Below are 21202 nucleotides of genomic sequence, written 5' to 3'. Positions count from 1 at the left end.
AAGCAGGTGGGGAGGAAAGAATAAGTCGCATTCAAAAACAGGTCAGGTAAAGTTGCCATGAAAATCGCTTATTGTCACAAGTAGGCTTCAAATGAAGTTACTGTGAAAAGCTCCTAGTCGCCATGTTCCGCCGCCTGTTCGGGGAGGCTGGTACGGGAATTGAATCCGGCTGCTGGCCTGCATTGATCTGCTTTAAAAGCCAGCTATTTCGCCCTGTGCTAAACCAGCCCCTGTCCCAGCCATAGTCCCAGATGACCATAAGCTGCTTTCCCCTTTGGGAGGGAGAGCTGACTGGTGGTGATTTAACCTGAGGATCACCACACCTCAAGTGAGGGGCAAGGTTGAGAAGGCGGGGCCTTCATGAATAACCTTAGCCGGTACTGGAATTGAACCCGCACTGCTGGCCTTGTTCTGCATCATGATTTGACTTGATTTTGATTTGATTTATTGTCACATGTACTGAAGTACAGTGAAAAGTATTTTTCCACGGCTGAGGGAACGTACACAGTACGTACATAGTAGACAAGAAAAAGAATAAACGACAGAGTGCATTGACAAATGGTACATCGACAAACAGTGATTGGTTACAGTGCGGAACAAGGGGCCAAACAAAGCAAATACATGAGCAAGAGCAGCATTGGGTGTCGTGAATAGTGTTCTTACCGGGAACAGATCAGTCCGAGGGGGAGTCGTTGAGGAGTCTTGTAGCTGTGGGGAAGAAGCTGTTCCTATGTCTGGATGTGAGGGTCTTCAGACTTTTGTACCTTCAGCCTGATGGAAGGGTCTGGAAGAAGGCAATGCCTGGGTGGGAGGGGTCGCTGATAATGCTGTCTGCCTTCCTGAGGCAGCGGGATGTGTACACAGAATCAATGTGGAGGTGGCAAGCTTGTGTGGTGCATTGGGCTGAGTTCACCACACTCTGCAGTTTCTTGCGATCTTGGGCCGAGCAGTTGCCATGCCAGGCTGTGATGCAGCCGGATAGGATACTCTCTATCGCATATCTAGAAGTTTGTGAGAGTCGATGCAGACATGCCCAATTTCTTTAGCTTCCATAGGAAGTAGAGACGTTGTTGGGCTTTCTTGACTGTTGCATCAACGTGAGTGGACCAGGACAGACTGTTGGTGATGGTGACCCCCAGGAACTTAAAAGCCATCGACCATCTCCACTTTGGAGCCATTGATGCAGACGAGACTGTGTGTTGTGCCGCGCTTCCTGAAGTCGATGATCAGTTCCTTGTTCTTTCCAACATTTAGAGAGAGGTTGTTTTCGGTACACCATGCAACCAAGTGATTTATCTCCCTCCTGTAGTCTGATTCGCCATTGTTTGAGATACGGCCCACCACAGTTGTATCATCCGCAAACTTATAGATTGAGTTGAAGTTAAATCTTGTCACACAGTCGTGTGTATAGGGAGAACAGTAGAGGACTGAGCACACATCCTTGCGGGGCCCCGGTGTTGAAGACTATGGTGGAGGAGGTGGCTGTTCTCTATCCTGCCTGGTTGCAGTCTGTTGGTGAGGAAGTCGAGGATCTAGCTGCACAGGCAGGGGTCAGGTCCAAGATTGCAGAGTTTGGTTATTAGTCTTGTATGGATAATGGTATTGAAGGCGGAGCTGTAGTCGATGAACAGCAGTCTAGCCAACTGAGCAAAACCGCCATTTTGAAAGGGTGCCCCAATCTCTAAGTGGCACTCACTCATGGGCAATGTCACTCCCCCACACATGGGCACTATCTCTCCCCCCCCCCCCCCCCCAAGTGAGGACACCCAGCTATGGGGTCCCTGGGGCTCCCCCCTCTTCAGGCCCCCCAAGCCCCCTTACAACACCCCCTTCTTTTTAGGACCCCCACCCATCACACCTCCATCCTCTCGGAGGCCCCTACTTACCTTGCCCCCTGACCCATGGCAGTGCTACCCTGGCATTCAGGCACCCTTGCACTGGTGCCCAGGCAGTGTTCCTGCCGGCTTGGCAGTGCTATCTGGGCACCTTGGCAGTGCCAGATGGGCAGTGCCAAGGAGCCACCCTGCACTTACCCCGACCACCCTGGGTCTCCGGTGGTCCGGAAGGACCCCCCAGGTGCCATTCTGCCTGGTCCACGTTTGGCTGCAGCCCTGCTGGGGAAGACGAGGATTCATGGGAGGCCACTGGAACCCGAGCAGGTCGGTTGTAAGTCGGTTTAAGACCTACTTCTGTGAGCGACATTTGGTCCCGCCCATTTGGGGCAGGTTCCGACTCCAATGTCTCGCGAGACTTCGGAGAATCCAGGGAGGCGTGGAGTCTGTCGAGAGGCTTGCTGGAGGCCTCTCACGGCATTCCCAGCCGCGTTGGGCTCTCGCTTGAGCGCAACCCAGCTGGAGATTCGCGCCCCATAGCTCCAGGCTATAATAGGCACAGAAAAGTGTTTGCTGCCATAGCAGTCAAGACTCCTTGGGAAAGGGCAGCATGGTGGCGCAGTGGGTTAGCCCTGCTGCCTCACGGCGCCGAGGTCCCAGGTTCAATCCCGGTTCTGGGTCACTGTCCGTGTGGAGTTTGCACATTCTCCCCGTGTTTGCGTGGGTTTTGCCCCCATAACCCAAAGATGTTGGAAAGAGCACCCTACCCAAGGTCAACACCTCCACTCTATCCTCATAACCCAGTAACCCCACCCAACACTAAGGGCAATTTTGGACACTAGGGGCAATTTATCATGGCCAATCCACCTAACCTGCACATCTATGGACTGTGGGAGGAAACCGGAGCACCCGGAGGAAATCCACACACACACGGGGAGGATGTGCAGACTCCGCACAGACAGTGACCCAAGCCAGAATCGAACCTGGGACCCTGGAGCTGTGAAGCAATTGTGCTATCCATAATGCTACCGTGCTGCCCTTAAGAACAAATTAATCTACACTATATCATTCTACCGTAATCCATGTACCTATCCAATAGCTGCTTGAAGGTCCCTAATGTTTCCAACTCAACTACTTCCACAGGCAGTGCATTCCATGCCCCCACTACTCTCTGGGTAAGGAACCTGCCTCTGACATCCCCCCTATATCTTCCACCATTCACCTTAAATTTATGTTCCCTTGTAATGGTTTGCTCCACCCGGGGGGAAAGTCTCTGACTGTCTACTCTATCTATTCCCCTGATCATCTTATAAACCTCTATCAAGTCGCCCCTCATCCTTCTCCGTTCTAAAGGCCTAGCATCCTCAACCTTTCCTCGTAAGACCTACTCTCCATTCCAGGCAACATCCTGGTAAATCTCCTTTGCACCTTTTCCAAAGCTTCCACATCCTTCTTAAAATGAGGCGACCAGAACTGTACACAGTACTCCAAATGTGGCCTTACCAAGATTACAAGGTCTCCACTTGATCCTTTCCCCCCATTATATCCTTTTCCACCAATGAAATAATTTTGCTTTTAATCAGTAAGGCTACCCCCCGCCCCCCACCCCCACCCCCTCCATTCCATTTTGTCTACCCGGCCTGCAAACCTTCTAACCTTGTACATTTAAGTTCCCAGTCCTGACCATCCCGCAGCCATGTCGTTGTGTGATGGCCTCTTTGAAATGTTTGTAATGTTCTTTCAGATATTTTACGATATTTTTGCAACAAAAAAAAAATTGGTACAACAGCATGGGGTTCAGTCCCTATTCTGGCTGGAGTGGCTTTGGGTCCTGCACCCCTGCCCTGCCCATGGTGGAGGTTGTGGCGCTGTGGGTCGGACCTGCCTTTGGGCAGAGAATTCCGGAAGAAGGGATAATCTCAGGAAAAAATTGACCATGGTGCCTGCTTCATAATCATGTTGGAATATTTATGTGGAATAGAAAATGGAGAAATTTCACGCTGGAGAAATCGACAATTTTCCTCTGGTTGTGTCAGTGCATATATTTGCAAGAACATTCAATCATCTGGTTCATTTTCAAGGAGCAGCAAGAAGCTTAAAGTGTAGAAAAGGAAGTGTGACTATTTTTAGAAAATATGCAAAACCACTTTAAACATTTGGAATATATCAAACGAACCTTTACGGTAAGTGAAGCATACACAGCAGCTTTGCATATCACAAGTAACTGAACAGTAGTTATTGCCTGAATTATTCATCTGGGTTGAGCATTCACTGAAGCATTCGCCCAGATATAGCTTGAGAAGCGGGTGCATTTTAAAGAGATGTTACTGTTGTTTTTCTGGAAAAGGCAAAAAGCCAGAGCAAACCCCTGGGCCAGTAAGGGGAAAATTGCACATGCACACATACATACACAAGTGATCAAAATTAATCAAGGAAATCAGATGAAGGCAGTGTTTGTTATCTATAGACTACATTATCCCAGGTCCACATCGGCACTTGTTAGAGGTACCATGAGGACGCAGGCAGAGAGTCCCTGCTGTTGTTCCAGTGTTCTTATTTTAGCGTTTTGTGTTTAATTTACTGATTATATAGGTGCCTAATATCAATGAATTTCTAAAATGTTTTCTTATCTGCAGTTCACAGGCTTCTTGATCCGAGGTAATTTTTATTTGTATATGTGTTTTGTGTTTAGCCGGGTCTATTGATTCAGCAATGCTCCACGGTGCTACAGTTACAGATGTGGGCAGCGAGTTCCCTTTTCCCAAATTAGGATCGGACTCTCCCCTCTTTTTCCCAAAGCGCCTTGAAAGAAATTAGCAACACTTATTTGCATTTATTAGGCAGCGTTGACAGAGTAACGTGTCACAAGACGCTACACAGGTGCATTATCGTACAAACTTTGACACTGTGCTGCGTAAGGAGATACCTGAGTGCTTCGTTTTCATCCCGCCACCCAAAGATGTGCAGGTTAGGTGGATTGGCCGTGATCAATTGACCCTTGGTGTCCAAAACGTTAGGTGGGGTTAGGGGGATGGGCGTGGGGGTGAGGGCCTAGGTAAGGTGCTCTTTCAGAGGGTCAGTGCAGATTCGATGGGACAAGTTGCCTCCTTCTGCACTGCAGAGATTCGATGATTGTATTACTGAAAGCTTGGCCAAAGAGGTAGGTTTTAAAGAGCACCTTCATAAAATTTTTACAGTGCAGAAGGAGGCCATTCGGCCCATAGAGTCTGCACCGGCCCTTACAACGAGCACCATACTGAAGCCCATGTATCTACCCTATCCCCATAACCCAGTAGCCCCCATTTAACATTTTTCGGACACTAAGGGCAATTTAGCATGGCCAATCCACCTAACCCGCACATCTTTGGACTGTGGGAGGAAACCGGAGTACCCGGAGTAAACACACGCAGACACGGGGAGAACGTGCAGACTCCAGCCGGGAATCGAACCTGGGACCCTGGAGCTGTGAATCAACTGTGAAGCATCTTAAAGGAGGAAAGAGCGGTGCAGAGTGAATAATGCTTCTGTCCATTGAGGAACTGAGATATACAATCAAAGGAGGTTCCAAATTATATTCCTGGACTACGCCGAGTTATTGATCTCCTCCAGGCAGCAGTTGCAACATTATAATTAGATTCAATTAAAACTGTGGAGGTAGAGAAAAATTCAGTCCTACTTCTAATCATTCTTTTTGCCTTAGTCTTTCACGGAATGTGAGCATCTCTGGCAAACAAACGTTTGTTGCCCATCCTTAATTGTCCTTGCATTGAACCTTTAAGAGGACAGAAAAGAGGCAAGAACTTTGGTGTGGGTCTGGAGTCACATGGAGGCCAGACCAGGGGTAGGACCACAAATTTCCTACCCTAAAGGACATCAGTGAACTTGATGGATCTGTACCACAATTGATGATCATTTTGGTCACAGGCGACACAGTGGCGGAGTGGTTAGCACTGCTACCTTACGGCGCGAAGACCTAGTTACGATCACGGCCCCGGGTCTCTGTCCATGTGGAGTTTGCCCATTCTCCCTGTGTCTGCATGGATCTCACCCCTACAACCCAAAAATGTGCAGGTAGGTGGATTTGCCACGCTAAATTGCCTCTTAACTGGAAAAAAAATTGAGTACTCTAAATTTATAAAAGTTTTGGTCACAATTACTGAGCCCAGCTTTATATTCCAGATATATTATTTGAATTTAAATTCCACCATGGTGGGAATTGAACTAGTGTCAGGAGCTTTAGGCCTCTGTATTACTAATTGAGTGACATTACCATCATGCCACAATCTTCCCCTAAACAACATGAAAGCAAGATCAGCCTCGCCACTGCTACCTCCCCTCGCTCCATCAGGAGAATGCTGGATCTCAGAAGGTACACTTACCAGAAAATGCTGAACAGCCTGGGCATCTTTTCGGGTATGTTAAAAGAACCTATAAAAGAGCAGGGAACATACCTGGTGTCCTGGCCAACATTCTTCCCTTGAACATTACCGGCGTACAAAAGATTAAAGATTAAGTGCTGCGTCTGGAAATCTGTCAATGCAGAGTGACTGCCTGATTTGCCATTAAACAATTGACAGTATGCTTCGAAAGTAACTCACAGTGAAGTATCTTAAGCGATGACCAGCATGTCAACAATTGAATTCTCTGATAGCTTCTGAGGCTCTCACTTAGCATAAAGACCGCTTGGGGATAGTTGCAGGATCCCGTGAGATTTTACAAAAGTGTGAGCCCCCAACTGAGTTTGGAGATGGAGAGATTAGTGAAGGTGGGATCTTTTTCCTTAGAGCAGGGATGGTGAATGGGAGATTTAATAGAGGTGTTCAAAATTGTGGTAGGATCTCAGTTGAGTAATTCTATTTTAAAGAATATATCCATAAATCCAAGTCATTTACTAAAATAATGAGGGCATATGATGCCACGGTTTGAAACAAAGTAATTCAAAGCAAACACTAAACACTATCTTAAGTAATCACCTATACTCTATAACCTAGAATCAACAAACAATAAGCATGAATTAATAGGCAAATTGTGGTTGATAATAGGAATATAGGAGTAGGCCATTCAACCCACCAAGCCTGCTCCACCATTGAATAATCATAGAACAATCATATAATTCCGACAGTAGGAGCATAAGGAGGCCATTTGGCCCATCGGGTCTGCACTGACCCTCGAAAGAGCACCCTACCTAGGCCCACTCCCCCACTCTATCTCCGTACCCTGTAACCTGACCTAACCTTCGGACGCACTTAGGGAAAATCTTAGCATTGCCAATCCACCTAAATTGCACGTCTTTGGACTGTGGGAGGAAACCGGACAACTCAGAGGAAACTCACGCAGACACGGGGTGGTGGGGGGGGGGGAATGAATGGACACACTCCACACAGTTACCCAAGCCCGGAATTGGACGTGGGTCCCTGGCGCTGTGCCACTGTCATGGCTGATTCTCCTTTTAATGCTCTTTTCCCCACTCCACCACCCCCATATCCTTTAAGATGCACAAAGTTCTGAGGAAATAATTTCTTCTCATCTTGGACCTAAGTGGTGACATCTTCCCTGTATATCCCTTTACATATTTTATGAATTATAAATGGCACATTAGATGGCAGGAACGACAAAGATAGATCTTACAAATTGGCTCCACAGCCCACTTAGCATTTACTTCATAAACCCCAGTCACAAACTCCTTCAGACTCAGTCTTCATCATGATAATTCTTAGTTCCACTTCTTCAAGGATTTAGCCAGATTCCAAGATGACAATAGAGTACAACCACCCTCAGTTCCACACAGTTTTGAGCAAAAATGGGATACATCTGCAGAACCCCCTCAACTCTGTTTATGATGGATGTGAATCCACCAATGTGATCTTCAAGTAACAGTAACAGCCTATTCCTGGTTTCGGGATTGAGCCTCCAGCTTCTTCAGCCTGCCTGTACTGCACCATTGGAATCATAATCTAAACTCTAATGGTGCTGTGTCCATTTCTAAGCTTTCAATAAGTTTTAGTCTCCCCAGAAGTTTCGGTTTCCAATCTCAATTTCAGGGTCTGTTTCCTTTCTCGGATTCCCTTTTCAATTATGGTCCGTCACAAAAATACAAGCTCTGAAACAGCGGATTCCATCACAGTTCTGAGTTTTATTCGAGCCCACCAGGAGGAACGGTTTCTAGAGGTGAGGTAGGTTAGTAACTAGAGGAATTTGATTTAAAATAACTGGTAAAAGCACTAGCACGCAATGAATTCTTGTGATCTGGAATGCACCGTCTGAAAGAGCAGCGGTGGTAGAGTTGGTAACTTTAAAAAGAGAATCGGATAAATACTTGAAAAGAAAAACTTATGCAGAACTGTGGGGAAAGAGCAGGGGAGTGGGGCCAATTGGATAGGGCCAGCATAGGTGCGATAGGTCGAATGGTCTCCTTTTGTGCTGTATTGTGCGATAATTCTGATACCAAAATAAGTAGGCTCAGTGCATGTTATAGAAACCATCAGCTTTACTATATGTTAGAAGGAATAGCAAACCTTTGCATTTGATAAAGAATGGTAAAGCAGCCCCCAGGATGTATTACAGATAATATCAGCCCCACTGCATAAAACATTTCATTGCAAACCCTGTGTATACTATAAAGAATAGCAGCGCTACTGTATATTTTGCACAGCAGCAGGTCTGTATTTGTTGTTGAGAATTTCGCCTCCAGTTACAATGATCAGTTACATACCCTGTTATCAGCTCACTGCTGCATTGTGCATTTCAGAATTGTCTTTCCATTGGTTCTTTTACGGCTCTCTGAGAGCTTTCAAAATTTCTGACACCTGAAAGGTATTTTCCCCATACCGTTAAATGGCGTAGCACCCAATTTTCTGCTCCACTAGGGTTCTTGTGAGACCCATGCAGATGAGCACCTGAAATTATGCTACTGAGGTAACCATAGAGAATCAGAGTAAAATAGCAGAGTTCCATATGAGGCAGTTAAAAAGATGCCAATAGTTATATACATTATGATATAGAGAATGGCAAATCCTGTATGTGTTACAGAGGATAGCAAACCCTTCGTGTATTAGAGAAGAGTATATCCTCGGAATAGTGTAGAGAATAATAAGTACTTTCTTACAGGTAGTATCTGCCTTGAGTGTATTTTAGAGAATATATTGTACCGTCGAGAAAAACAGCTCTGTGTATTTTATACAGCATTATTGACCAAGTATTGTAGTGAATTGTTGACCCTGCAACATAGTGAATTGCACCCCCAAAATATAGTGAATTGTAGCCCCTGTATTATAATAAATTGTAGACCCTGTAGTAGACTGAATTTTGGATCCTGCATTATAGCCAATTGTGGATCCTGTCTGTTATAGAGAATTACATTCTATCTATTGTAGAGAATAGCTGACTCTAGATCATAGCAAATTGCAGCCCAGCCTTGGAGTTGCAAATGGACTTTGTCCCTTGTATAGAACTGCAGATGCTATATTTCAATTAATTTGTTCACGCTTCTAGACCGATGAGACTTAGTTCCTTATAAAAGGGACAGTAACAGTGAATCTTCCAGCATACATTCCAACTAAGCAATTTTGCTTTTGTAATTAGGTTCAAATTGTATTTGCTGGCGATAATGTTCTCTGCTCTTTCCTGGAAATCTCTCACAAGTTTTACTGATAAAACAAAATTTCTTGAAGTTTAAATGTTAGTACAATTTCAAGTCTCTTATATTAATGACTGCTTTGCAAGGGGGCCGAATTGTGTAAGAAGCAGGTTCCATATTGACAGATGAAACCCTCCAAATCGCTGAAACTTGCACGCAGGAGTCCAATCCTGTGGTCGTAGCTTCAGGTCCTTCCCTCTTGTACAAAAGACAACAAAACATATGTATTCCCGTTCTTAGGTTAACGTTCTCAGATTGTGTCCAGACGTTGATGGCTTGTCCACCAGAGACTATTCGCACAGCAATCGAATCCCTCTCTCTGTGAGGTTGGCCGTCTAACCTTCCATTTCTCCTGTGATGCCACAGTGCTGGCCACAAAAGGCAAGTCTCCCTCCTCACTTTGCCTCCTTGCTAGCTCTGCGTTGTCAATTTGCACTCTCCAACATTGAGTTTCAAGGCACCCTGGAGATGCATGTTTCTCAATGTCTTGAACTCCAGTGGCATTGTGTGGGGAGTAGCCCGTGAGTTGTACTCATACGTCAGACTGTCGTAGTAGTGATACTTCACCGCATTTCCCTTCTGGTCCTTGGGGAAGGGCCAGAAACCATAGAGGTGGATTTCGTCGCAGAACCGAGTGGCGAGAGTATACATCAAGAGGCCGGTGGTGGGGCGTTTGATCAGAACCCTGTTGGTCAGCCAGTACCTGGGGGAAAGGAAATCAGTTACGTTACCAATCCTTATTTGAGATGAAACCACAGTTACAGAAAGGAAATCATTAATATATATCAGGTGGAGCAGGGTTCCTAACACCGATTCCTGGAGAATACCATGATAAACATTTCTCCAGTCCAAAGGCAAACATTCACTGCTATTCTTTGTTTCCCGTCCCTCAGCCTTTCTGTATCCTTGTTGCTAACGTACCTTTAATCCATGATCTCCAGCTTTGATCACAAGGCCATTTTGAGGCACCTTATTAAATGTCTTTTGGAATTCTATGCACACCACATCAACAACTGTACCCTTATCAATCCTCTCTCTAAACTCAAGCAAGTTGGTTAAACTTGATTTCTCTCCATAAATTAGGGGGACTGTGGCGTTGTGATTAGTAATCCAAGAACGCAGGCTAATGCCGTCCTGGAGAGACTCTGGTGGAATATAAATTTGATTAATTAAAATCTATCTGGTTCCCTGATGTCCTTTAGGGAAGGAAAATTGTCATCTGCCATTGCCTACATGTGACTCCACAGAATCCATATCCATAGAATCCCTACAGTGCAGAAGGAGGCCATTCAGCCCATCAAGTCTGCACCGACCCTCTGAAAGAGCACCCTACCTAGGCTCACTCCCCCACCTTAGCTCCATAACCCCACCTAACCTACTCATATTTAGACACCAAGGGGTAATTTTAGCATGCCCAATCCACCTAATATGCACATCTTTGGACTGTGGGGGGAAACCAGAGCACCCGGAGGGAACCCACGCAGACACGGGGAGAATGTGCAAACTCCGCGCAGTCACCCAATTGAACCTGGGTCCTTGGCACTGTGAGGCAGCAGTGCTAACCACTGTGCCACCGTGCCGCCCACCGACTCCAGATCCACAGTAATGTGGCTGACTGTTAGCTAGTCTCTGAATTGCCCTAACAAGTGTTGAGTATAAGGGCAATTAGGGATGGGCAACATCTCAACCACACCTGGAGTATTATGTGCAGTTTTGGTCTCCCTATCGATGTAAGGATATACTTGCCATTGAGGCAGTGCAGCAAAGGTTCACCAGACTGATTCCTGGGATGACAGGATTATCGAATGAGGAGAAATTGGGTCGACTACGCCTGCGTTCACTGGAGTTCAGGAGAATAAGAGGGGATCGCGTTGAAGCATTTACAGTTCTGCGAGGACTGGACAGACTGGATGCAGGGATATTGTTTCCTCTGGCTGGGGGTCTAGAACAAGGGGGTCACAGCCTCAGGATATGGGATGGCCATTTTGAAACTGAGATGAGGAAAAACTTCTTCACTCAGAGGGTGGTGAACCTGTGGAGTTCTCTGCCAGAGAAGGCTTTGGAGGCCAAGTTTCTGGATATAGTCAAGAAGGAAACAGATAGATTTCTAAACTCTAATGGTGTCAAGGGGTATGGAGAAAGCGCTGAAGTGTGGTGTTGAGATAGAGGATCAACCATAATCACGCTGAATGGCCGAGATGGCTTAAAGGACCAAATGGGCTACTCCTGCCCCTACTTCTTATATTTCTATGTTTGCCCACATTCCATGAGATAATTTTTAAAAATCATGCTGTCTTTTCTCACTTAACTCATATTTTCTCAAGTGACTACTTGACACTCCAAAGATGTGCAGGTTAGGTGGATTGGACATGCTAAATTGCCCCTTAGTATCCAAAAAGTTAAGGTGGTGTTTCTGGGTTACGGCAATAGGGTGGGAGCATGAGCCTAGGTAGGGCGCTCTTTCCAAGGGTCGGTGCAGACTCGATGGGCCGAATGGCCTCCTGCACTGTAGGGATTCTATGATATTAATTTTGCCCCAAATTGTCCTAAAACCTTCCCCACCACCGAGCTTAAACTGACTTGTCCTTAGTTACTGGGCTTAACTGTTCACCCTTTTTCGAACAAGGTTGTAACATTTGTAACAGGGCAGCACGGTAGCACTGTGGCTTCACAACGCCAGGGTCCCAAGTTCGATTCCCCGCTGGGTCACTGTCTGTGCGGGGTCCGCACGTTCTCCCCGTGTCTGTGTGGGTTTCCTCTGGATGCAACGATTCACATCATCCCTCTGAGGACAAACTCTTAAACTGTCGTGGTTGATCTGCCTGCCTGTCTCTTTTCTTTTCAGCCCCCGAGATTCATAGCAGACGTCTCTCCAAAGACCTAAAAACAGCAGTGTGCAGTGAAAGACTTCCCGCTGACTGAGTGTCAACACCTCTAGTACGCAGCACTAACCTCTGCAGCAACATGCTGTCAAATCTAAAATGTTGTATTTAAAAACTGGACATTGATCTAGGTTACTAGTGTTTCTGGCCTGGGTTGCTAGGCAACTGTATCTTAATGAGGTCTGAAGAGCTTACAAAATCTGGTTCCTAGCAAATGCCAATGAAGTTCCTTCAGTTTAGCACTCTAGTGGGGCGGGAGGAAGTTATCTTTAAACAAACCGGAGCAGGAATAAATAGATGAACAAAGGTTGGAGGAGGTCGCAATGCGCACGTGCGGGTAAAATCAGGCAGGGTGTACAATGGGCATTTGATCCGAACCTTGCTGTTCCTGAGGGTTTGTTCAAAATTTCCCCATCACGTTGGAAGGCTTTGGTGCGATTAAAATACAAGGAACAGAATTTAATCCATTCAGGATCAGGAGTCAAACAGACCAGAAAGGACAACAGTGATCGGCAAGTACGGTTGGGAGCAAAATAGGATAGAGGTTGCAGATGAACCGAGATCAACGGAAGATGATTAGAACAATCAAGCTGGAACATCACAATGACATGAATGGTAATTTGAAAAAAACAAATAGCTAATTGGCTGTTCAGCAGTTTGGAACGCCCTGAGATAGTAGAAGATAAAATGTAAATGCAAATCTTACACTGTCTCCTCTCCTCCGCCTATCAGTTGTAGTGGAGGTACAGAAGTAGGGGGATTAGGGTGGTGATCCCTTTGTGTGTCCAGGGAGTCGGAGGCATGGTCAACAATGGTGGAACGAAAGGTGGAGATGCACAAGGGGCCAGAATCATGGAGGCAGAGACTGTGGAGTGGGGATTGGGGGGAGGGGGCTAAAGAAATAAGTTCATAGGTTCATAAGATATAAGAGCAGAATTAGGCCATTTGGCCCATCGCGTCTGCTCCGCCGTTCGATCTTGGCTGATCTCACCTTGGTCTTAACTCCTCCGTCCTGCCTGTTCTCCATAACCCTTCAACCCATTACCAATTAAAAAATCTGTCTAACTCCACTGTCCCTGCATCCACCGCACTCTGGGGTAGCCAATTCCACAGATTCACAACCCTTTGGGAAAAGTAGTTTCTCCTCAACTCCGTTTTAGATTTGCTACCCCTTACCCTAAGACTATGACCTATCGTTCTAGAATGCCCCACAAGAGGAAGCACCCGCTCCACGTCTACTTTATCTATGCCTTTTATCATCTTGTATACCTCAATTTGACCTCCCCTCATTCTTCTAAATGCTCGAGAGTATGGGCCTAAACTCTTCAATCTCTCTTCGTTCGAAATGGAGCAATTTGAACACAAGGATCAGAAACATGAACTTTGAATTGGTGAGGAGGACAAAACAGTGGTAAGAAGGAGAGTTACAGGTTGAACTGGAATGGAGACGGGGTAGAGTGGCAGTATGAACTCAGAGGGTCAGAGGCAGGATTGCACTGGGAAATGTAGGATGTTGAATACAATGCAACATCTCTGTCACCTGACACTGCTGATGGGATATGGGAGTGTAATTGTTCCAGTAGCTTTCGGGAATCAGCGGTCGCTTTGATTTTCATTTTTTGGAAAATTAAATGTCTATTAATCATGAAATTCAAAAGTGTGTAAAATTAACCCGAGTATATTTAGGATAGGTGTCCAAAAGCCATCATATTCATTGAATAATTGGATTGCAATGAACAACTCTTTTATTATTGATGAGCCTTCAGCACTCCCGGCTCTTCTAGAATTTTCCTTTCGACACATAATCAAATTTGAAAAAAATTAAAATAAAATCAATTCCTGCTAGCATTTAGCATTTCATTTCGTTGAGGATCAACAACAATGTAATGTTAGCTATCACAAATATTTGTACGTTCCCCCCCTCCGATTCGCTAAGGATTTTGTGGCCTTTCCTCAGATCAAATTGTTACAAAGCCAAATTTATCTGCCTCGTTACCAAGTCTAATTATGTGCTGAGGCTTTAATATGACTTGAAACTGGAGAAGTGGTTGGGTTTTTAAATGATTTACCTTCTGCATATTACAAGTAATCTGCCAATTAAAATACCATACAAGGAAGGCATGGTGACAGAGTGACTCATTACAGCAACGTCCTTATTACTGATAGCCAGCCAAGCATCTAAATATTTATTCACGGTGCTTGGAAACTGAGGAAAGATGTTCAGCTGTTAGCGAACGCATTTCTTTCAAGAATTCGCACAGGCGAACTTCCCCTGTGTGTTATTTGGTAACTGTGTTGCTCCATATATTACTGACCAGCGGGAACGGCTCCCTCAGTCACCAAACTGTTGGCAACATCATAGACATAGTAGGAATGTGGCCCTATGGCGGCTACAAATGGCAAACAGATGAAAGCCTCCCCAAAATCCCACGCAGGCACGGGGAGAACATGCAAACTCCCCATAGACAGTCACCAAGGTCGGAATTGAACCCGGGTCCCTGGCGCTGTGAGGCAGCAGTGCTAGCCACTGTGCCACCGTGCTGCCAACTTCCCCAATCTATCTTCATAACTGAAGAGTCAAAGCTTTGACAAACAGTCATCCAGACTGTGTGGTGAACTCAGCTCAGTGCATCACACAAGCTTGCCACCCGCAAATTGATTATGTCTACACCTCCCGTTGCCTCAGGAAGGCAGACAGCATTATCCGAGACCCCTCCCACCTAGGCTTTGCCTTCCTCCAGACCCTTCCATCAGGCAGAAAATACAGAAGTCTGAAGACTCGCACATCTGGACGTAGGAACAGCTTCTTCCCCACTGCGACTAGACTACTCAACGACTCTCTCTCAGAATGATCTGTTCCCTGTAAGAACACTGGGCGCGATTCTCCGACCCCCCCGGCCGGGCTGGAGAATCGGCGGGGGTCCGCACGAATCGCGCCACGCCGCCCCGACGCCGGGATGTCATTCTCCCGCCCGTGAAAATAGGGGTGGACGCGCATGGCGCCGGGCCGTACGGAGAATCGGCAAAACGGCCATAGCGGCGATCCTCCAACGGGGCCGTGATTCACCTGTCTGAAAAAATCCAAGCCCCGCCGCCGTCTTTCTAACATGCTCTGGCCGGCAGGACCTCGGGGTTGACGGGTCCGGGGGGGGGGTCCAACCCCGGGGAGAGCCTCCGTAATGGCCTGCCTGCGATCAGGGCCCACCGATTGGCGTGCCGGCCTCTTTGGCTGCGGACCACTTTTCTTCAGCGCCAGCACCTGGATCTCTGCGCCATTTGGCGTCAGGGCCGGCGCGGGGATGACGGCCAGTGCGCATGCGCTAGTTGGCGCCGACCCAAATGGGCATGCGCGGACCCCGCAGCATGGGCTGTTCCAGCGCCGTGCTGGCCCCCCCAGGACCCGAGAATTGGGTCTCGGTACCGGCGCCGGAGTAGAGTACTCCCATTTTGGCGACGGCACTCTGGCGCCGGACCAGAGAATCGCGGCCACTATTCACGACGTCCTATGCTGCTCTTGCTCATGTATTTGCTTTGTTTGGCCCCTTGTCCTTACTGTAACCAATCACTGTTTGTCGATGGACCATTTGTCAACTTACTCTGTCGATAATTATTTTTTTGTCTGCTGTGTATGTACTGTGTACGTTCCCTTGGCCGCAGAAATATACTTTCCACTGTACTTCGGTACATGTCCCAATAAATCAAATCAAATCTCCGCAATGCTGTCAGACCTGCTGAGATTATCCAGCATTTTCTGTTTTTGTTTCAGGTTCCAGCGTTCGCAGTAATTTGCTTTTAACCAAGGAGAACTTACCTTCTCTTCTTTGAAATAGCACATTGAGTTTTTTAATGTGCACCTGAGGGCAGATGGTTTAATGTCACATCTGAAAGCTGACACTTTTGAGAGTGCAGCACTCCCTCAGGACAGCACTGGGGCAGCAGCCTTGATTTTGTACCTGCAATGTCAGAGTGTGGCTTATGAGGTGTTACTTGGGATCATATTTGTCAGAAGGGATCTCTCACTTACGTTCCACAAAATTGGATGAACTTTAATGAAGGAGATTTGTGGTCAATTGACGTAAAAGCAAATACCTAGTGGAACTCAAATTTTGCCTCTTTGGAATGTTTCATCCACTGAGACACCAGGCTATAGAAATGTGACAGAAAAGTCTTTGCCGCTGCCACAGCAGGTCGATGATTGAGAGCATTTTTTAAAAACTCTGATGCCAGATTCTCCATGAATGGACAATGAGCAATTCATCCCAAATCACTGCAGCACAAATATCTCAAGCGCCTCAATTTTTAACACCTTTGCTTAAGTCTCATTATCTCCCTCCGAGACTGTGACCTAATTAACAGGCGACAAGCTCCAGCTTGTTGCCAAGAACACTGCATGTGAGACAGAACGCAGGCAAGTCTGTCTGTGCAGATAGCATTCCCCCCTGGGTGGCAGCGTTTCCACAGTGGAAAATTCAGGCAAGCAGTTATGGAGGCTATGTCACAAGACGCAAGTGGGCTCCTTGTTATCGGAGCTGGAACTCACCCTCGTACAGCGTGTAGGAACCTCAGCGACGGGTAGGCCGTCTGCACGTGGATTTTGTGCTCTATGATGAGCCTGTTTACCCATTCTACTCGCTCTTCTCCCCCTTTGGCCATAAATGCGGGAATCCAGAGAATTCCGCCGTCCAACATTTTTAGCCGGTGAAGCAGTTTCTCTTTCCACGTGTCGTTCTTCAAATCTTCGAAGGCCCGCTGCACCACCGAAGGGTTCATAGTCACTAAATCGGTCTTCAAACCAACGTCTTGTGCATACTCTTCTACTGGGGCGAGATTGCATCTTAAAAGGAAATTAAGTTGCAAATTAATCATTCATTATTTCCACAGTAGCATATGATCTAGCCCGGCATTGCGCTGGAACCGAAGAACACAAGTAAGAAAGTAATGAAGAATATTCTTCGCCCCATCTATCCCCCCCCCCCCCCCCCCCCACAAAGCATGTACAATCTATAGTGTCAGCTTGCCATAGTTGGTAATACTTAAGGTTCAAGCCCCATGACAGGATTCAAGCACCTAATCTAGGTGAATGCTTCATTGCACTGCCGATAGAGTGCTGCTGTGCCACCATTGCTGTTCCTTCAAGTAAATGTCCCTGTCGCCTGACTCAGCGAGTATTTACATGTTACTGTTTTAGGAAGAAACTCAATGCTCTTCTGGGTACCCCGGCTAAACTTTCTCGATCACTGTCACCAAATATTAACTGGTCATTTTTCTCGTTATTCGTTTGGAATTGCTTTGCGAGGTCACTTCAATGTCATTCGCATTTTCAACTTTCTTCATCCTTCCGCTTTTTACAAAACCACTTCCCCAGCTGTTGAAAGCTAAGAGCCTTTTTACGAAAAGTGACAGAAGCCACGACTCTTGACTCTTGCCCCACACCCTCTGCTCCCCTCGCACCTGGAAACAGGCTCAGTTCTCTTCTCCACCCACATCCTTAGCCTGTCCACTCTCTTTCGAGATGCTGAACAGTTACCGTGAATTTCCAATACCCTTGGGGGTCGGTTTAGCTCAGTTGGCTGGTCAGGTGGTTTATGATGGAGAGCGAGGCCAGCAGTGCGGGGTCAATTTCCGTACCGGCTGAGGTTATTCATGAAGGCCCCGCCTTCTCAGCCTCGCCTGAGGTGTGGTGACCCCCTCAGGTTAAATCACCACCAGTCAGATCTCCCCCCCTCAAAGGGGAAAGCAGCCTCTGGTCATCTGGGACTACAATGCCCTTACTTATTTCCAATATCATTTTTATTTTTATTGACAATAAACATGACGACAGAGGTTTCCGTCAACTCTTAGCAACTTAAAAGGCTGCAAATAGTGTGGATGGGGGAGGGGCATCAGGTCAAGAGGTCAGGACAGTCCTTGTTATCCACAGATATCAATCTTCCAGGATGGGCTTGGAGTCACCAGGAATTTAAGATTAATCTTCAAGCAACCCAGGAGTAAAATTACCGGGTCATTGAAAAACATCTTTGTTTCATTTTCTTTCTTTCAACGTCTTCACTTACTAGTTTGGGAAAATAGCATAGACTGGGGGGGATGGGGCGAAACCCACGCAAACACGGGGAGAATGTGCAAACTCCACACGGACAGTGACTCAGAGCCGGGATCGAACCTGGGACCTCAGCGCCGTGAGGCTGCGCCACCGTGCTGCCCTTGAAAGACAAAATTAATCCAATCTGTTAACAAAGTGTTTGGTCACACCCTCATTGACATGAGAGGGTTGTGGCAGTGTGGAGATACATGTGTTGGATAACCAATGGAGGGAGTCTGGGTGAGGGGAAGGTGGGTTGGTATTGCTGGAAGTGGGAGATCATTAGGCAGCACAGTGGCGCAGTGGTTAGCACTGCTGCCTCACGGCGTCGAGGTCCCAGGTTCGATCCCGGTTCTGGGTCACTGTCCGTGTGGAGTTTGCACATTCCCCTCGTGTTTGCATGGGTTTCGCCCCCACAAACCAAAGATGTGCAGGGTAGGTGGATTGACCACTACTAAATTGCCCCTTAATTGGAAAAAATGAATTGGGTACTCTAAATTTTAAAAATGAAGTGGGAGATCATATGATGTAACCTCCAGGAATACATCCAACCAAAGTTGGCAACTGTAATGTTTTTGAATGCTGCAGAATATTTTCCCTTTTTTTATTGCAGGAAACGTAAGAATTCCCAAAGAAGCCGGAAGCGAAGGATGCTGAGCTGGCAATCCTCTGCAGGGTTGAGGGAAAAACAAAGCACAGAGTCAATTGTACTTCTGCTTCTCTCACATAGGGTGTAAATAAAAACAATTCAGGTTTTTACACAGAGACCTTCCCGAGGATAGCTGTCAACTGGAAATGATTGCACTTTGAAAACAGAGTCCCTCAGGCCTGCTGTACACAGGGCCAGAGCAAGAGAATTAGGTGCCTTCGGCCACGAGCTGTCCCCCACCCACCATTCACTAACGAACAATGTGCATTAGTTATGGATAAAAATTCCGCATATAATTACAGATTTATTTTTCATGAAAAAGGAGAATAATGATACTGATTGAACATTCTGATTTTTCACAGGTTATGTACTTGAAGAAATGCATATTACAACATGTGATATTGTTCACGTGATCTAATTACTGTGTGTCCCTGCCACAGTTACTAGATATCTTTATGTGCAATTCACACAATCAACAAGAGCGGGCGAGATTCTTTGATTTATTTTTGGAATAATCATGTACATTTACAAATTTGCAAAACTGTGGTATAATTAAAATGAGGAATGCAATATTCAATTCTGGGAAAGACTGTGATGTAAATACATGGAAGTCTATACCTGTGTCAGTATATGTGGATGTATTTCAGTAAATTTAGACCTTTCCTCCCTGCTGCTGAAGCCTGATTGTTCAGTTGTGTAGTTTCATAAATAGTTCATTCAGTTTTTGTGACTTCCCCCCCCCCAACCCCCCCCCCCCCCCCACATTTGCTGCTCTCGGCGACTACCAAGATTGTGACGGGTTGCACCATCCCTAGTTCTACCACCCTATGAAATCACGGCCGATCCAATCTTCACCTTCCATTCAATCACGTCAGAAAAAGAGAAAGTGTGAGAGAGAAAAGAAAAAAGGAGAAAGAGCGAGGGAGAAAGAAAGCAAAATGTATGTGTTTTTAAAAATGTGTTCATGGGATGTGGGCATTGCTGGCGGGTCCAGAATTTATTGTCCATTCCGGAGTGGGGCATTAAAGAGTCAACCACACTGCTGTGGGTCTGGAGTCACATATAGGCCAGACCAGGTAAGGATGACAGATTTCCTTCCTCTAAGAATATTAGGGAACCAGATGGGGTTTTATGACAATCAACAATGGTTTCACGGTCACCTTCAGACTTTTTAATGCCAGATTTTGATCGAATTCAAATGTCACCAGCTGCCATGGTGGGATTCAAACCTGGTTTGCCAGAGCAATACCCTGGGTCTCGGGATTACCAGTCCAGCGACCATACCACTACGCTGGCTCCCCCTGTCTGTCTCCGGATGTTGGAGATACACAAGTCAGTCAGCATCTGGGGCGATAGGTGAATGTTTTGATGGACCCCTCCAAAAGAACTGGCACAGTCCAAACAGAAACTGTATCCCTTGACATCTAAGATGGGGAAATGGGGAAGATCAAGAACAACAGGCAGGAATCAAGAGGTCTGCCAACTACTTTCATAAAAAGGCATTAATGGGTTTAGTTGACAGCAAACAGAAATTAGGGTGCAGGAAAGAGGTATAAAGGGTGAATGGAAATATCCTGACTTGGAAATATATCACCGTTCCCTCACTGGCGCTGGGTCAAAATCCTGGAATTCCCTCCCTAACAGCACAGTGGATGTACCTACACCACATGGACTGCAGCGGTTCACAAAGGCAGCTCATCATCACCTTTTCAAGAGCAATTAGGGATGGGCAACAAATGCTGGCCTAGCCAGCGAAGCCCACGTCCTGTAAAAAATGAATTTTTACAGGCGGCACGGCGACGCAGTGGTTAGCACTGCTGGATCACGGCGCTGAGGACCCGGGTTCGATCCTGGCCCCGGATCACTGTCCGTGTGGATTTTGCACATTCTCCCCGTGTCTGTGTGGATCTCTCTCCCAAAACCAAAAATATGTGCAGGGTAGGTGAATTGGTCACACTAAATTGCCCCTTAATTGGAAAAATAGAATTAGGCACTCGAAATTTTTTTTTTTTAAATGAATATTGAAAAATTTGAAGGTAAATAAAGGATGTGCTGGTGAAGATTTGAATTCCCACAGTTTCATGAAAGCAATTTCCGTATGATTAGCAGCTAATTCAATTAAAT

The 21202-nt window shown here is 46.3% G+C and overlaps 1 protein-coding gene and 1 long non-coding RNA gene across 3 annotated transcripts in view; one reads left to right on the top strand and one right to left on the bottom strand.

Annotated features, from left to right (window-relative positions):
- Positions 1 to 7945: 7945 nt before the first annotated feature.
- Positions 7946 to 21202, bottom strand: part of LOC140387420 (alpha-2,8-sialyltransferase 8B-like) — a 78549-nt gene continuing 65292 nt past the window's right edge. The window contains exons 5-6 of the mRNA XM_072470509.1: positions 16891 to 17184; positions 7946 to 10171 (exon numbers count right to left, since the gene is read on the bottom strand). Coding sequence (XP_072326610.1) covers positions 9880 to 10171; positions 16891 to 17184 — 586 coding nt within the window. The 3' untranslated portion in view covers positions 7946 to 9879. The remainder of the gene's footprint in view (positions 10172 to 16890; positions 17185 to 21202) is intronic.
- LOC140387421 (uncharacterized) lies at positions 12510 to 19679 on the top strand. 2 transcript variants are annotated; one of them, XR_011933860.1, is made up of 2 exons: positions 12510 to 12965; positions 19441 to 19679. It is a non-coding gene; the product is annotated as an uncharacterized lncRNA (long non-coding RNA). The 2 variants fall into 2 exon arrangements; XR_011933859.1 differs by having other exon boundaries at positions 19043 to 19679.

Source organism: Scyliorhinus torazame, chromosome 12 (assembly GCF_047496885.1).
Source record: "Scyliorhinus torazame isolate Kashiwa2021f chromosome 12, sScyTor2.1, whole genome shotgun sequence".
Lineage (NCBI taxonomy): Eukaryota > Metazoa > Chordata > Chondrichthyes > Carcharhiniformes > Scyliorhinidae > Scyliorhinus > Scyliorhinus torazame.
The sequence above is the reverse complement of the archived record's forward strand: the minus strand, read 5'-3'. Positions and strand labels throughout refer to the sequence as shown.